The sequence below is a fragment of the Glandiceps talaboti genome, chromosome 8, assembly GCF_964340395.1.
Source record: "Glandiceps talaboti chromosome 8, keGlaTala1.1, whole genome shotgun sequence".
Lineage (NCBI taxonomy): Eukaryota > Metazoa > Hemichordata > Enteropneusta > Spengelidae > Glandiceps > Glandiceps talaboti.
In genome coordinates, this window is record NC_135556.1 from 25,137,723 (window position 1) to 25,154,951 (window position 17,229).

The 17,229-nt window shown below is 33.2% G+C and overlaps 2 protein-coding genes across 3 annotated transcripts in view; one reads left to right on the plus strand and one right to left on the minus strand.

Moving 5' to 3' along the window:
* The window catches only part of LOC144438987 (uncharacterized), a 9,002-nt gene extending 3,376 nt beyond the window's left edge, over positions 1-5,626 (minus strand). Inside the window, exons 1-3 of the mRNA XM_078128221.1 lie at positions 5,405-5,626; positions 798-1,087; positions 1-37 (exon numbers count right to left, since the gene is read on the minus strand). The exon at positions 1-37 is cut by the window's left edge and continues 171 nt beyond it. Of these exons, the coding sequence (XP_077984347.1) occupies positions 1-37; positions 798-1,085 (325 nt within the window). The 5' untranslated portion in view covers positions 1,086-1,087; positions 5,405-5,626. The remainder of the gene's footprint in view (positions 38-797; positions 1,088-5,404) is intronic.
* A 323-nt stretch (positions 5,627-5,949) lies between these two features.
* Positions 5,950-15,443, plus strand: LOC144438589 (uncharacterized). 2 transcript variants are annotated; one of them, XM_078127682.1, is made up of 10 exons: positions 5,950-6,103; positions 6,429-6,695; positions 7,690-7,836; positions 8,234-8,409; positions 8,908-9,164; positions 9,550-9,849; positions 10,500-10,605; positions 11,055-11,472; positions 11,848-11,926; positions 12,200-15,443. In XM_078127682.1, the coding sequence occupies exons 2-10, from the start codon at positions 6,600-6,602 to the stop codon at positions 12,535-12,537; spliced, it is 1,917 nt and encodes a 638-aa protein (XP_077983808.1). In that variant the 5' UTR covers positions 5,950-6,103; positions 6,429-6,599; the 3' UTR covers positions 12,538-15,443. The 2 variants fall into 2 exon arrangements, with proteins under 2 accessions (XP_077983808.1, XP_077983809.1); XM_078127683.1 differs by lacking the exon at positions 5,950-6,103 and adding an exon at positions 6,140-6,167.
* Positions 15,444-17,229: the final 1,786 nt, after the last annotated feature.

A 17,229-nucleotide genomic window follows, 5' to 3' on the forward strand; every position in this document is an offset into this window, starting at 1 on the left:
CTTCTGTACAGGGATTAGAAACACAGGCACCATGTTTCTGTGATCGGAGAGAATACAATGTCAAATTTGAATTAAATATTGATAAGATTTATTTTATACTAAAAAAATAAAAAGGCTGTCAAATGAGGGTTTAAGGGATCAATGTATTCCGTTGCCATAGTAGCAATAAACAGTTTCATCTTGCTGTATTACAAAAAAATGTACCTTTGCACAAATTACTTTTGTGTGTTATATCACAGTGTTTAAAATAAATTGCCGATAAATTGTTATTAACTAGTTAAAACGCATGATAGTTTCAAGTAAGTTCATTTATTTTTACCATGAAAGGTGTAAGATTTCTCTTCAACATACAACACTATGCTACAAAATAGTATACTGATGATATAAACAACAACACAACAATAACAACATATGCAAAAACAACAAAACAACAACTGTTACAACACAAAACAACAACAATTGTTACACCACAAAACAACAACAACAACAACAACAAATGAAATGAGATTCAAATTATGAGTCAATTGAATGGGTTTCTAAAGTTTTCATCTCGTTATATAACTACCATCAGGTCAGCAACGAAGGAAAATGAAACAATACGCCCCAGGCTTTCAGGATGTTCGCAATATGTATTCTACGTTCTATGGCCAGAGTTGTTTCAATGGAATCATTCGGAATCAATTACAACTTGACGCAATTATGTAAATACTGTTTACAGTACAATTAATTGAATTTATTGTTGTTATCTAATTAATGTTTTCTCATTAGTATCAATACGAAAGGTAAATGCTTCTTACTTGTGTTGTGACGTCATCGTATTCATAGTAAACACATCCATGTCTTTCCATGAGATATCCATCAACACTTTCAGTAAGAGTAGAATTATTCAATTCACATAGACCACTAGATTCGCAGAAATTCAGAGACTTGCACTCTGGGTCAGCTTGGCAGCGTAAAGCACATCTGATCACGTGATATGTTGATATTGACTTGAATGTGAAGTTCGTCAATGCAGAATCGGACTGGACCAAATGAAGATAGGCAGAACGATAGCAGTTGCTTGAAAACGTACCGGAACTACACATAGCTGCAATAGGCAGTGTTTAGAATAAGTATTATAAACTTGAAAATTAGAGAGAGAGAGAGAGAGAGAGAGAGAGAGAGAGAGAGAGAGAGAGAGAGAGAGAGAGAGAGAGAGAGAGAGAGAGAGAGAGAGAGAGAGAGAGAGAGAGAGAGAGAGAGAGAGAGAGAAAGAGAGAGAGAAAGAGAGAGAGAGTGAGAGAGAGAAAGAGAGAGAGAAAGAGAGAGAGAGAGAGAGAGAGAGAGAGAGAGAGAGAGAGAGAGAGAGAGAGAGAGAGAGAGAGAGAGAGAGAGAGAGAGATTGACTTAAACAAAAAATCCTTTAGATACATATCCTAGGTACCATACTAATCTTTACACAGTCACTATTACTCACGTGATATTACAAATGTAAACGAAAAGTGCAAAGAGAAGTTGAATCTATGATATCCACGCATCACACGGTAAACAAATGTTTATGTAAGCTGATCCCTGGAGTACTTACCTTGGTGGTTAAAGGTCGAAAAAACACAAAACATTGCAAATAAATATGCAGATGTCATTTTAAATTCGGTACAACCCAAGGTAGATACGTAGATATAACGAAGAAGTAGTACTATGGCACTGCGTTTTGATTTTGCCTGATTACAAAACCACCCACAGCTTGCTTGATCAACTTACAGGTAATGGATATTGACAGTGTCACGTGATTGTTAAGGCTAACCTCTCCTTTCATTAATTTGCAATGTAAATATTAACGTTTTCAAAAGCACAGTATTGTTTACATTTATTAATGTGTTATTGAGAATTCAAGGAAATATCTATATTTGAATTTATAACCCTATACAAAGGCTATAATATGGAATTAATATAATATGATTCAAAAATAATGAAACCATGTAGGAGGAGAAAGACATGTACAGGTTACGGTACTAAAATGACGTTTTTGTGTCTAAATATCGGTGTTTTAAAAATAACATGAAACGAAATTATGCAAAGTAGCTGAGAAAAGATTCTGATATGTAAATGACCTCGTGATGATATAATAATTCGGGGTATCAGCGGGGTCTCTTCATATATGGCCAGACATAATGGGGTTATCAGATGATATATTTTCTTATCAATATATTTACTTTAAACGCTTGTTTTGATATTAGTCTCTTCAAGAAAATTAAATAGGGTGACTTCGAGGCATACCAAAGATTATAAATATGACGGACAAGAGATCGGACTATAATATAGTGAAAAGGAAGCATCTTACGATCGACTTATGGACATTTATTTACTGCGTTTTAAAAAAATGTAAACAACCACTTTCCTTTATATTGAGTGCAGCTGTATAATCATACCTCTTTGGAATGTGTTTTTGGTTTGTCGTAATGCTTGAAATAGCTATTCGTAAATTGCACTGTAAAGACTCTTAGACTACTCCATAACTAAACAAAGTAATTGTAGAACTATGATAACGATCGATATCTACTTCAATATCCACAAAATTGTTTTATTTACTGATTATATAATAGTATAAGTATGGATCTATGATTTTTGTATTCATTTTTATGTTCGTATTAGTGACGACACTCGCTGAATATTCGTAAAAACTTATTCGAATATTTTGTACTAGGACCATCCTTGAATCGAATCTTAGCCCACAGATGACTGTGCACGTGGTTACTATGTGAATGTGTGTGTGTGTGTGGGGGGGGGTCGTTAAGCTCTGCTGTAAAGAAGCTAGGGGTTTACTACCGTAACGATGATTGAAAATGAAAATAAAAATAACCTGTTAACATGGCGGTCTGTGATTTGCTACGCTGTCTCACTATAAAGTGAAGCTAAATCACAGATCGCCATGTTAAAACAGACTGAAAATAACAGGTAAATAACAGGTAGTCTATACGAAAAGTCTACCATATCTTTAACCAATCTTTACCAAACCCGTGACCCACGTGACCATCACCTTGTCTAGTATAGGGATAGTACAAGACAAATACATGTACAATTTTTGACTGTCTACAGCCATCGATTGAAGATACCAGCGAGGGAAAATTAGTCCAAAGGTGGAACTTTGTCGCATATTCTCAACATTTATACAGTCAATCTATGCAATTCAAGCTTCGGGAGCATAGTGGGGGGGGGGGGGTTGAATAAACTACGTTTGGCAAAACAAACATTCAAATCTCTGGTATAGAATCGATAATTGTTTTTAAACATTTTAGTCTTTCAGGCCCAATAATAAAATTATGTGGTTCCGATTACGCTCAATTTTAGAATAGGTGGGGTAGGTAGATTTTTTATTTTATTTTATTTTTTTCAGTTGTGAGTGTCTAGATCTAATTCAGGTAGTTGTGTGTTTTCCAAATGGTCTCTGTATGTGGTATTGGTTTCTTCCCATCACATGCATGTACAGCCATTACAGATTGGAAGATTAAATTGATGTCAGTTTCCGCGTCCACTATTTCTGGCGAGACTTCACAATTTTAACGATTATATTTTTTTCCTCGAAAATGTAAAAAAAAAAAGTATAGGATTGCCAGTGAAAAACTAGGTGGGATCGGGTAACCAGAACCAAAGAATTATTTTTTAGGCCTCACAGAAAACATTCATGAAGAATCTATTGAAGTACGGCAGACTGAAACTCGTGTAAGAACCAGACAATTAGGAACAGGGCACAGTGATGGGTGGGTGGGTGGGGAGGGGGTTAGTACGAGGAGGGTCTCTTCAAACCCATGATATATTATTACCCATTATTGTATTTTATTGTTCATAAAACATGGAAATTCGTCTTGGCACCAGACAAACATCAAATGTAATAAAAGACAAGACACGTGTACATTACCGATAATTTAGAGTAATTGGAGTAGTGACAAACACTTGGTGAGGTGTAGAATGGATGGGACAGCGGTATTGACCCTGAGATGGTTAGGGGAGAACCATTTGATTTCTGCCAGAAATCAAATCTGGGGGGGGGGGGGGGTATGGAGGAAGTAGGTATGGCAGCAATTTTTTTTCTACTGTCAGTCCTGCATCAATTTTTTTTTTCAAATGGAGTAGCAGTGCAATTTTTTTTTTAATTAATCATTAAGTTTGTAATGCGTTGTTCATACATATACCACGTCACAATGGTTCACAACTATTCTCACCCATCTCCATTGGTTACCAGTTCGTCTCAGGATTGACTACAAAATTTTGCTTTTAACTTTCAAGGCTATTCACAACCAGACTCCTGCGTACATCAGTGATCTGCTCCAGTCCTATATTCCAACTTGTACACTCCGTTCATCCACCAAGAAACTTTTAACATCTACAACCTACAAAACCATCACATATGGTGGCCGTGCATTTTCATATGCTGCGCCTAAACTATGGAACGTACTACCACTCGACATCAGAGAATCTCCAAACTTGGAAACTTTCAAAAGAAAACTGAAAACGCACTTATTCTCCAAAGCATACAGTGTGGTTTAGCCATTGAGCGTCATGGGGCAAAACAATGTTTTTGGATTTTGGCGCTATATAAACTTTGCTGATTGATTGATTGAACTGTACCTCTAAATAACTTGTTCTGTGCAAGTAGAAGAATTAGCAGTTAGTATGAAAGACGTCTGTCTACCAACCATACTTCTGCTACTTAAATTTGTATGTACAAAAGATGACTGGTAAAATATCCCTGAGGAGCTGACTGATCTGGGCAGTGCTGTGCTCCTGACCCCTGTGCTTGCCATCATAGTAGTACCAGGAACCAGAAGAAAATATCTTTATAAGAGATTCATATTGAAAGAAAAATATATTGATTTTAACACTAGTTTATTGACTCCTGTCTTGTTTTTTTAAATTGTCTTAATTTACAGAAGCCAAATAGTCCCCTTCAGATATTGACTGTGTCATTGAGATATTGCAACAAAAATCCTGAAATATGTTTTCTTGGGTCAGAAAAGGAAAGGAAAACTTTGTGTGCACTTGGGTTTAAAGCAGAGCTATATAGTGCATGCTTTAGTGATAAGTGCTGGAAAAAAAACAGGAATTTATACTTGTATTGAAAACATTTGCGCCGCCTATGGCGGCACGCCGCCAAAGAATACATGAGAATAAGGTTTCCAAATTTGCTCATTTCTGGTGCATTGTGACTATTTTTTTTTTCACTTCTGTGTGTTATGACAATTTTTTTTTCTCAAGCCACTACAGGATCAAAATATTTTTTTTCTGGTTCACCTGGAAACAATTTTTTTTTTCTCGAAATCCTCCATGCCCCCCCCCCAGAAATCAAATTGTTCTCCCCTTATACAGTGAAAGTTATAAATGGATACTTGTGCAATACTGTATTACTACTGTGAAATGATAAACTTACGTTTCTGTACATTTTCCCCATCTGATTGTACAAGTGTCAATGTGGGTCAATGACTCTGCTGATATAGCTATTTTGGCTTCGAAGTATTCTGTCCATGGCAAGATTAATTTTACAGTTTTCCACATTTTGTGTTTTACAAAACGCCTGCTGCTATTCAAGAATACTTCAATGATCTTCAATGAATACTTCGAGTTTACATTTTATACATCGTGCAACATACGTCTTCCAACACGTTGTGCCCACACACTGGGTCACACTGTGTGAACATGTCATGTACGTCATAATGTATGCGCATGCATAATAAGGGTCGGACACCATACACATAAACTACCTTTTTGACCATTTCAGTGCTTGAAATAATGCAACAATTTATTTTAGGTTTGATAATGTCAATATATATTGGGAGTATGTAAAAATTAGTGCAATTAAAGTCGTTTTTGACTGTACGAGACTACGATTTACATATTCAAATCAGGCTACTTTAAATATTAAATAGAGAACGTGGGGAATTCCCTTGACTAGATACGTCATTACCGGCATCACATGATAAAAACGTCTCGTGATTTTGACTTACACCATTTAGGTATTGCGTGCATCACAGCTAATAGGAAACGCTACAAAGAAAATTGTCTAAAAATATCTATTTTGAATGTTAGAGGAACTCACGTGGTATTGAACACGGAACGTGGAAGTCGGCAGGTAGGTTTTAGACTATGACGTATTAATCCAAAGCCGGGAACTCCACATGAGAACGTGAATGAATGTTTGTAAACAAATACATGTACTACTATACTATACCGCACCGTACGGCGTACGCTGGCATTGAAATACAGACTGGCGTATAGTTATGGAATCTGTCTATGAAATACAACTTTTCAGAGCTCTGTTTTGTTTACAACATGCGCATGTCATTGGTCTTACATAACGTTATAACTTTGTTTTCAACTCGCTCAGTACTACATGTACTATCGCATGAGCAGTATTAGTGACTGACGCACTGCTTGTCTCTTTCTTGTAATGTTAGGTGTAGATGCATCGAGTATTCACCGAACACGTCCAACGATACATGCGTGATACTGGCGGCACGGTATCGTGCCATCACACAGTAGATCAAGACAACTGCTTTCACACCCAAAACATAGTCTAACACGATACAAACATACTGACTACCCGGTAGTAGTAGTATAATTTGAACATGAAGTTTATGGTGACATTTCTGATGGGTTTCATTCTATTTGGCGTATTGCCAAACACGCCACCGAGTCATGCAGCACCTCATGTAACTGGTCAGGTAAGAAATTACCACTGTTTACTATACATGTCTTCTTACTGTTAAACTCTTTACATTTATTAACAAGGTAAAGTATAAATAGTACATGGCCAATTTCATGTCAACAACAACAACAACAACAACAACAACAACAACAACAGCAGCAGCAGCAGCAGGCCAATTTCATGTCAACAACAACAACAATAACAGCAGCAGCAGCAACAACAACAACAACAACAACAACAACAACAACTGATTTGTACTTTGATTCTTCATTATATGTTGTCAAAACTGTTCAAAATAGTGACATTGACAAAATATGAGATCAAAATTGTTTTGAAGTGATATTGTAATAATTTAAAATTCTACAAAGAGCATATACCATAGGTTAAAGGGCATTCCTATAAGTCGAATTCTGTAAACTACTAGCACTGTGTAATTTTGCAATGGTGGTTGTTAAACAAATGTGAATATCTTTATCTAGTTGTATTTAATTACCATACATTATTTTTCTCTTTCTTTACATTGAATAGCTTTTGTAGTTCATTAGTTTTATTATGTTATGTAATGCTTCTTTTACATAGTTTACTAGTTTTGTTTTTATTTTCCTTTTATGTTTTGTACCATTAACAACTCCACAGGGTTTTGTTATGTGTACTCAAATAAACTGTAAACTATATATACTGTCTTAGGTCATGTCATTGTAGGAATCATGAAAGATAATAAATTTAAAAGCAGAAACTATACAGAATAGATTACAGTGAGGTAGGATATATAGCCACAACCTTTTGACTTCATTTCTTTTGTCAGTATATGTTTGATGTGATTCATAAATTCATTATCGGTACATTGTCATATCTTACTTGTAAAAAATATACATACATACATACATACATACATACATACATACATACATGTATACATGCATACATACATACATACATACATACATACATACAAATTTTAGTTTCCAAAAAAAAAATCATACACAGTTTATTTTTTCTTGATATTTTAGGCAGTAGGAATGTCGACAACTTCCATGATTGACAAAAATTGTGGCGACATCATTGCTGATATTAATGTGTACAAACAATATTGGGATGAAGAGGAACAAAGATGTAGAAAGTGTAGTGAGTGTAATCAAGGCTGGGGTTTGAATAAAGTAAGTGTATAACCAAATTTAGTTGAAATTATTATAACTTTCAACTTGGCTTTTAATTTAGCTTTTAATTTCTCATTTTATTATGTGTTCATTTCTTTATATTAAATAGAATGAAACAAATTTAAACCTACATTTGGTCCAACTTGGATATTTTTTCAACAAGTAACCAAAGATATATTCACTAAAAATTGGCCAGTTACTTAAAAAAACACATTTGCAAAAAAAAAGATGTTCCATTTGTAGCTTGTACAGCTTTATACATTAGACGAATACATGCTATTTCGTAAAAACCGGTTTGGAAATAGATTATAGTTTGTGTTAGGGTTATGCATGTATTCAAAGGACTTTCTTGTATTGTCTTATGTTGAATTTAATCTCTTTTCTTTTGTTCTTACAGAACTGTGGTAATGGGAAGGGCAAAGGTGCAGAATGTGTTGAGTGTGGTTCTGAAACCTTTTCTTCCAGTTTTGGTTATGACAGATGTGAACCTTGTGCTATCTGTGACAACGTTCAATATAATCTCCAGGAGTGTACACGAACAACAGATAGGATATGTGGACCTTGTCTGAAAGGGTAAGAATAATCGTGCATAAAAAGAGTTTTGAAAGATGTTCAATAATGCTTGATGTCATGACAAATTAAGCAGTTGGTAATTCAAACCAATACATTTCAAAAGATAATACATTAAACTTTACAATAATTGTCAATTTCTCTCTTTATGAAATGTATATTTGAAGATAATATTGTCTATATTATGGAAAAGTTGACCAAAATGTACTTACATTGTATAACTAATTCTCTTTTCTACAAACAGCTCCTAGATCATACCTTTGATATTGCAGATTGTTGATATATAATTATAGGATGGAAGGGTTAAAAACAAAAAAAAATTAAACAAAACAAAACAAGCAAGACAAGACAATTAACCCTTTAAAGCCTATATGTATAGTGTAATTAACAGAGTTACAGAAATCAAGTCACTAAATTGTTAACTATCCAATCAACTGAATTGTCATGAAGTTTGCTTTCAAAATGTTAAAAGTAATTCCATCTATTTTTATCCTCTTGCAGATTCTTCAAAGATGCATTTGAGAATTGTGAATCATGTGATAATTTTCCACCTGGTATTCACTCAGACTGTGATTTTACAACAGCTCAAACAACAACTGATGTCCAAACAACTGAAACACCAACCATTAAAATGATAACTGACGCAATGACTGAAGCACATCAAATGATTGACCATACAGCAAAACATCATGACATATTAAATACTGAAGACGCACAATTTACAATAAAAACACATGTCCCAAAATACTCACAAGGAGGTAAGTGATGATTTAATATTGTTAACATTCTGTCCCTTCATCTCACCTTTTTGTAACCATAATGATAAATGGAGAAGGTTGCATACACATACAGACACACAGACACAGACACACGCACAGAGAGAGAGAGAGAGAGAGAGAGAGAGAGAGAGAGAGAGAGAGAGAGAGAGAGAGAGAGAGAGAGAGAGAGAGAGGAGCACATATAATAGTAACAACCTTGTTAAGCACTCGGTTTTTATGTCCTTTGACAATAAGAGTGTCAATACTGATTATACATTTTCTATTGTGAACTCAAGCAGGGTGCAAAAGGATTATTTCGAAAAATTGATGAACTAGTAATCATATAATAATTTCAGTACTGATGTCTGTCATTTTGTTATTACAGGAGATGAACCCAAGGGAAAGAATCTTGAAGAGAGACCAGAAGTTGGTGCCAGTACACCTGTTCAATCCAATATGCATACAGTTTGGCCAGTAGTTGTTATTGTACTATTTGCTGGGGGTGTGATAGTTATTGTTACAACATTCATGTATCTTCTGTATTTGATCAAAAACAAATATGGTACTGTACGTCAAGCAATAAATACAGTCAGTGGCTCCAAGAGTATTACTTTTGATAATGACACTGATGATGGTAAACCAAGTAACTGCATTCAGAAAGATGAAGAAACTGGAAATGTTAAAGGTATGAGAAATATGGAAATCCATTACAGCATGCAATATGTACTAAATATGTTTGAATTAGAAGAATAATGCAGACCACATCTATAATGATATTCTGTTTGTAAAATGTATTAAACTACCAAAGTTTTCTGTCAAAAGAATTATGAACTTGGAAAGCAGTAATAAAAGGTTTGTTCTGCAATGGCAGATATATTTTACTATTTGAATGGTACAATATATTTTGAATTGTCATTATTGAAAACTTGGTTTTTTATCTTCCATTGTGCTAATTCTCCTATCTCTGAATTGAATAAAGTGAAGAAATAAATTTTTAATTCCATTTTATCATTTGATAACCTGAGAGTGTTTATAATTGACAGACCTTAATGTACCTGATTTGATATTGGTTAATTTCAGCATTCATAAATATTCACCCTTGATGTGATTGAAAATACATTTCAGAAAGTATATTCCAGAAGTTCTTCAGTATTATTATTCAGCCAATTTCATGTACAAGAAATGTGCATAAATTGAAAACATTATTGACAATGTACAATCATATAGGGTTGTCTTATTTGTGCTTTAAAGAGCAATTCTGTGTTGACGTAAAACAGAATGATCCATGTATATTTTGTCTTTATTTTCTCTCATCTTTTCAATTTTTTATTATAGTGGATTGTGAAAAGAATATTGCTACATACACAGTCACATTACAAGATCAAAATGAAGCCATAAACTTGCAAGCAGGAAATCCAGGGCTACAGACAAAGAATAGCAGGTATTTATATTTATGTTTGGTTCAATAGGGAGAAAAAATTCCAACAAAACTTGCAACCATGAGAGAATAAGTACCACTGAAAACAATTTTATTTTATTTGAATATTCAATTGATGCTCGAAATTAGATTTCAGAACTTGAACTTCTCAGTGTATCTATTTTTAGGTTCAACCAAAAGGGAAACAATCTTTGATAGAGGCATTCAAAATTGATGCATTGGATTTTTTAAAGCCACAAACTCAAGTCAGAACAAATTGTAACTAGAAAAATTCAAATATAGATGTTACTTAAACTGATGGTATATTAATTTTAAGGGCTGGATCACTTTATAGTTATTGTTTTTGATCATTTACAACCATGGAAAATTTCAATTTGCTGATGTAAATATGCAAATGATGTATTGTTGGTAGCTGTGATGTACTTATAAAGTATATCATTATCTCACAATAGGAACACATCTGAAGATAAGAACAAAGCAAACCAAACAGATCAGAGTACTTCTATAAGTAAAATTCATGCAACTGAGAAAGGGTGTGACAGAGATGGTGAGGATCAGGCAAAGAAGAGGAGAAAGTCACCAAAATACTTGAATCTATGTGTTCCTGCCTTCAAAAGATCAATATCTAGGGAGTCTGCCCATGATTCAGATGAAGAACAACATTTATTAGAGGAAATACACAATGATGGAGATGATGTGTTTGATGAACAAAGAGGGGAGATAAATATTCCAAGCGAAACATCTGTCCTGCTATCCACTTTCAAGGGCAAGGACTCAGCTGGTGTGCAACTCTGTGTTGAAACAAAGAACACTGTTAATACTTCCAACTCCTCTAGAGGAGCTTCTTCTGATTGTATAATATATGCTGAGGTAAGAATGATAGAGTCATAATGATGAAATTTTAGTGTTCGATCTGAAAAATTAATTTGTATGATCACATATAAGAATGAAGGTATATCAACACTTTGTACATTTCTCAGTATGGATTATGTATATATGATAGTAATGTTTGTGCTGCTGCTCTGTTAGTTCATATTTTAACTTTGTATGATGTTTTCATCTAATAATTGTTTGTTGTCTGTGATCACTAGTACTTTTGTATCAAGCCATAAGTGAGCCAAATTTGTTCCCGGCCAAAAAATTATGACTATGTAAGAGAATTTGTTATAACAGTGTAGGGATTCTACTCATGAAAAAATAGTTAATAGAAGTGGATGATATTTATATTGATTTGTATCTATACAGGAGGAAAGGAGAGTAGAAGAGGCCCAGCAGAGAGAAGAATGGCAGTTGAAATTTAAAAGAGCTCTTGCATTATCAAAAGGTAAGTTATTAGTGTTAGTGTAAGGGGGGTTCATGTGATATCTGAATTAGTGCACCTGCTAGGAATTAACACCAAATCAGTACCTCAATGAAATATTTGAGTTTAAGTCTTTGGATTCTGTTTATCAATATAGTATCTCTATTATTTTATTCTCCTCCACATGTAAATGTGGATGACTGGAGAAAAAGTCTATACCAGTATAGTGTTATAATTTTTACTTTGTATATATGTTAATTTGTTTTAATATTTATTTTCATCCGTTCAAATATGCAGGTAAACCCATCACAGATCTCCTAAATGATGAAACAACGAAGTATGACATAGTTTCACTGTTGACACCACCACCACCTGACTCTACATCACAAACAAAGACTACAAGGTACTACTCAGACATGTTGTCTGGAATCGGTGTTGAATATAAACACAGGAACAGATTCAAGAAACCTGATGATGTTTTGGAATACATGTCAAAAAGTATGGAAGGCAACCGTGACATAAAAAGAATTCTTACAGAAGTACACAACATCAAAAGACTTGATATCACTGACTATCTTATTGACTTTGTATCCAAAAAATATGAACAGCAAAGTCATTGTTCAAAGTCATCCTGAATATCACCTGACTGTAAGGAGTCGACTCGGGGCACACTTCGACATCTCTTCCACTCTGAATGGAATGACAAAACATGCCTTGAAAGGTCAACATCAGTCCTGAAATATTTCAATGCATGATATACACGTTCAAATTCCAGTTTTCATATTTTGATAATTTTTTTCCATGCAGTTATGGATAACAATTGTTCATGGAAGTCTTTCAAATTTTAAACTGTTACAAATGTGTTCCACCCACAGAAAATAACACAACATAAATAAGATGATATTTTTTATTATAGAAATCAATAAATTGAACCTACTACATTTTAAAAGTCTTCAGGATCCCTGTATTAAGTGACAGATTTCCTTGGCCAGTAATTTAATAGCGATGTGTCACTATTGAAGCTTTTGGATTATCTTGTTTGCTAGTTTTGGACATTCCAACTATTCATTTGGTTCAGAATTAATTCTTTAAAACGTCCCTATGCCAGTACAATGTGAGCATTATTAAAACAATGCCAACATTTGTTGTTGTGTTGTACCATTTATACATACGCCCCGCATTTAGGATCCATGTCACTATCATTTAGTCTTCTGCTTCATATACACAAAAATATTTTTTTTCCATATGAAGTAATTTCCAATACATTAGTAAAAAATTAAAAAATAACCATGAACTTTTGTAATACGTTAAATGGAATTTTGATAATTATTTATTTTCACTTTCATTTGAAAGGATCAGGTATTTAAAAACAACAAAGTTAAGCAAGTATTTGAAATTTGAACAAAAATGGTATCTCATGTTGGCCTATGTTTAAAGATGACACTGTCATATCTTGTGTGTTAGGCATTCCATTTGATATTTTCATATTTATGTTATTGTATCATGTGTATTTGTAAATTATGATACGCACAGAACAAATACATGAATTGAATGAAATTGGTAAATTTCATTAAAAGATGTAGACTGTTGAAAATGAAACCAATGTATTAGAATTTATTGGAATCATTGGTCGGTTGCCAGGGAATCAGCTTTTAACTTTGGATAAAAACTTTGTAATATAATAACAAAAACATAAACCAGTGTTCCAAGAAACTGAAATTAGAAGTAGTAATCATGTATAGAGTGTATGAACTATTTGTAGCTAGGGAAGGATTGTGTTTTGACCTGGTGCATGAAATAATATTCTCTCAATCTAAAAAGACTTCCAGTTTTGTTATCTGTACATTGTAAATGGTATTAAATTATTAGAAAATTGGTTGTAGTTATGACGTTATGAATTGACAAAGGTGTACGCATAATATTTTTAAAATGTATAGTACACCGTAATTTATGTTTTATAAAGCAAAATTTAAAAAATATGTTTTAATGTTTTCACTATTGTTTGACTTGATGACAAATTTGTCATCATTAACATCAGCTACATAACCACTTCTCTTTCCAACAGACTTATGTTGGATTTAAATAGCATTGAATTGAGATGTCATGGTTCACCAAATCATGCTTAGAGAAAGAGCAAATTCTATTCCAAAAGAGGAAAGTGTCGTTAAACATAGATTACAGGCAGACATGATGGTATCTCAAATTTATTACAACTAATTTTATCTGCACATTCTCACAAACCAGAGGTGTTATTTCTTCCAACATGCTGCGTTTTGTACGGTGGCGTAAAAAGAGGCCATGGTTTGTGATGATGTATCTGCTGTACTTTCGTTTTGTTTTTAGTTAGTTTACATATATTGTCAAAAAGTATACACCGTTTTTTATTTGTATTGAAATCTTAAATATAGTCTAAATCATATAACTTTGATGATGAATTTTTTGTAGATCTAGGTGCAATGATGTTTGGGCAATTTATTTGTGTAAATACAATAGTTTTACGTTATTTAAGTTTGACTTTTAAAACCACAGTATATTGTAAAAGAGTGGTTATGCATGTTACTCAATTACCATGGCAACATATCAATGTAAAATTAGCTTAGAATACATGAAAATGATATTTGGATTTGGTGCTTGGGGTTATGTGATGCCTTGTTTTGTATTTTTTTGTCATGAGTTTTGAATGAAATTATTTATCAAATGAAATATCCTAAGTCCATTGGATAGTACATCTCTTTTAGTTGACAGAAAATGTAAAAAACACACAGTGAAGTGCATGCTGTTATGTGTAAATAGATTAATATTATATGATATATGTATATTAACTAACTGTATTTATATAAATAACTCAAACTAATTTACAGTAGACTCAATGCTACATTCTCGTATGTGGTTTGATTCATGTCCAGTTTAACAAATAAAAATTAGTAACATACATTCACACTCATTTACATGAATTGAATTTGATTAATCTATTTACCTCCAGTTTAACAAATAGAAATTAGTAATGTACTCATACTTATTTATTTTATTATATTTATCACCTTAACACAAATTAATCAGATATTAAAGAAACAGAAATGAAGACAAGATGGCTAACACCCTAGTAACTACATTGTAGTATTCATATTTTGTATCTTTGTATGCTGCATGTAGACAGCAGTTAATGCAATTCATGTATATTTTTTCAGACTATATTTTGTTGTAATGACTCACTTTGCAAATTTGATTGATATTGTAGTTGCTGGCAGCTAACAGATTTTGTTGTTTCCACTCTCTACTCTCTCTCTCTCTCTCTCTCTCTGTGGTTAGTAATGTTATCATAGTATTGAAGCATTCCATGAAATAGACTGTAAGATACATCGTGACGTTCTGCCCTCACAGACGTGGGAGGGGTTGGCTGATGTGTGAGGGTGCCCCGTCACGGCGTACCTTATAGACTGTCCATGAAAATGTTGGGCTTACTTTTATTTTTCTGACGATTTATTGAAAACCAATTTCACCATTTCAAGAGATACTAATTTGTCCATTCTTTATTCCAAGATATTATCAATTTTGAATAAAAATGAAAACATTTTCGAAAACTGATATTTTTCAATGGCATTAAGCAAGGCATGGTTTCACATGTCATCTTGAATCAACTTATTTTTATACATCTTTAAGGGCTTTTATGGCATTAGTGTCTATATTTATCACTATATTAATTGAGTTATATTTGTTTTGTATATTTTATACTTTCTTATAAGGCATGCACATAAGTTATTTTGTATATCAAAATGTCAATTCCTAAGTGTTGGTAAAATTTTGTATTTTTGTAATTTTGTATTTTTCTATGTTGAAAAATGTTATTGTGGAATTGTTGTTGTTGTTGCAATATTGTAATGTTTTGTATCTTCAGCAAATTTTCCTGCAAAAAGTATGAATATTCATTTGACATCTATATTGCTAATGTTACATGTGATATTTTCACAATGAAATGTATTAGTTTAACCCATGGTTAAGTAATAAAATTGATAACAATAAGCCCTTTGTGATGATAACAATAAGCCCTTTGTGTTGTATGCAATGAATCTTATCCTGACTCTGTCTGTTTGCAGGGACACTTTGGTTGTATTTAGTTGGTGGCAAATATGAGGAACAAGAAACTTGAACAACTATGATATCTCTTTCACTTATTATCTGTAAGGTTGACACACCTTGGGGACAAATTTCAATTAAAATCAAAGTTCTTGAATTCTATCCAAGCTTTGCTCAATGAAAGTTTGTTCTTGGTACTTTTGAAATCATAACTGAAATTTGTTGTTCACATCTTATCCATTTTGATTGTTTCGATAGTGTGCAAGGAACATAAACAATATATATCCATTGGGATACCTTTCCACTAAAGGAAAATTTTGACATATTACAGTTGTTCACGAGTGAATTTTATTGTAGTAACAGTTGTACCTCTGATAAATATCAAAGTTACCTGTAAAGATGTTTCCAAAATGATCCCCAGGTCACAGACACACCTCATGATAAACACCAACCCCGGCCAATTAAAACTGACTGGCCTCTGACTTGGAAAGGGGTGACATATAGGTGTGGGAACATCTTGTTTCAGCAATGCAACTTGTAGGGGAGGGGGGTCGAGTATTTGTGAGATTGTTTCAGACTTTGTTCATGTAATACTTTGAAGTTTGTCCCAGTGAAACAAGCTACTGTCAATATAAAATGTACTATAATTATTTAATCTTCTGGCCACCATCATCACACTCGCTTATTAATGTAGTCCCCAATACTACTATAAGACGCTACTGAATGACTAATTGCATTGGACATAAAAGAAACACACTTGGAAAGTTATGGACGGGATTGCGCTTGTTCATAGACAATTAACTATTAGTGTAATTATATTAGCATGTACTAGTTTTATAGAGGTTGCATATTATCATAGTAAACTGTACAATTATTGTATAAATCTTGTTAATTACTAATCCATCAGTCAAGAATAACTCGGGTGATCTATATGTATGCTTTTTATTTATTTCTATTCATTTCATTTGCTACACAGAGAGAGAGTTTCTGTAAATTTATTAAATTTTCCACCAACATAATCTTCATCACTGTTCACAAGAGATATATTTTTGTTATTATATCTCATACCCAAAATTAGTCCTGAACGTTTGGTCCATGTACTTTGATTAGTTCCCAGGGAACTATTTCCATGGTCTTCACCACAATTCTGTTTTATATTACTTTCAAAGAATGTATATTTTGCTTTCATTTTCTGGTGAAATAAAATTTCAATTTCAATTTCAATTCAATATAAGCTTACACGTTGTCAAACC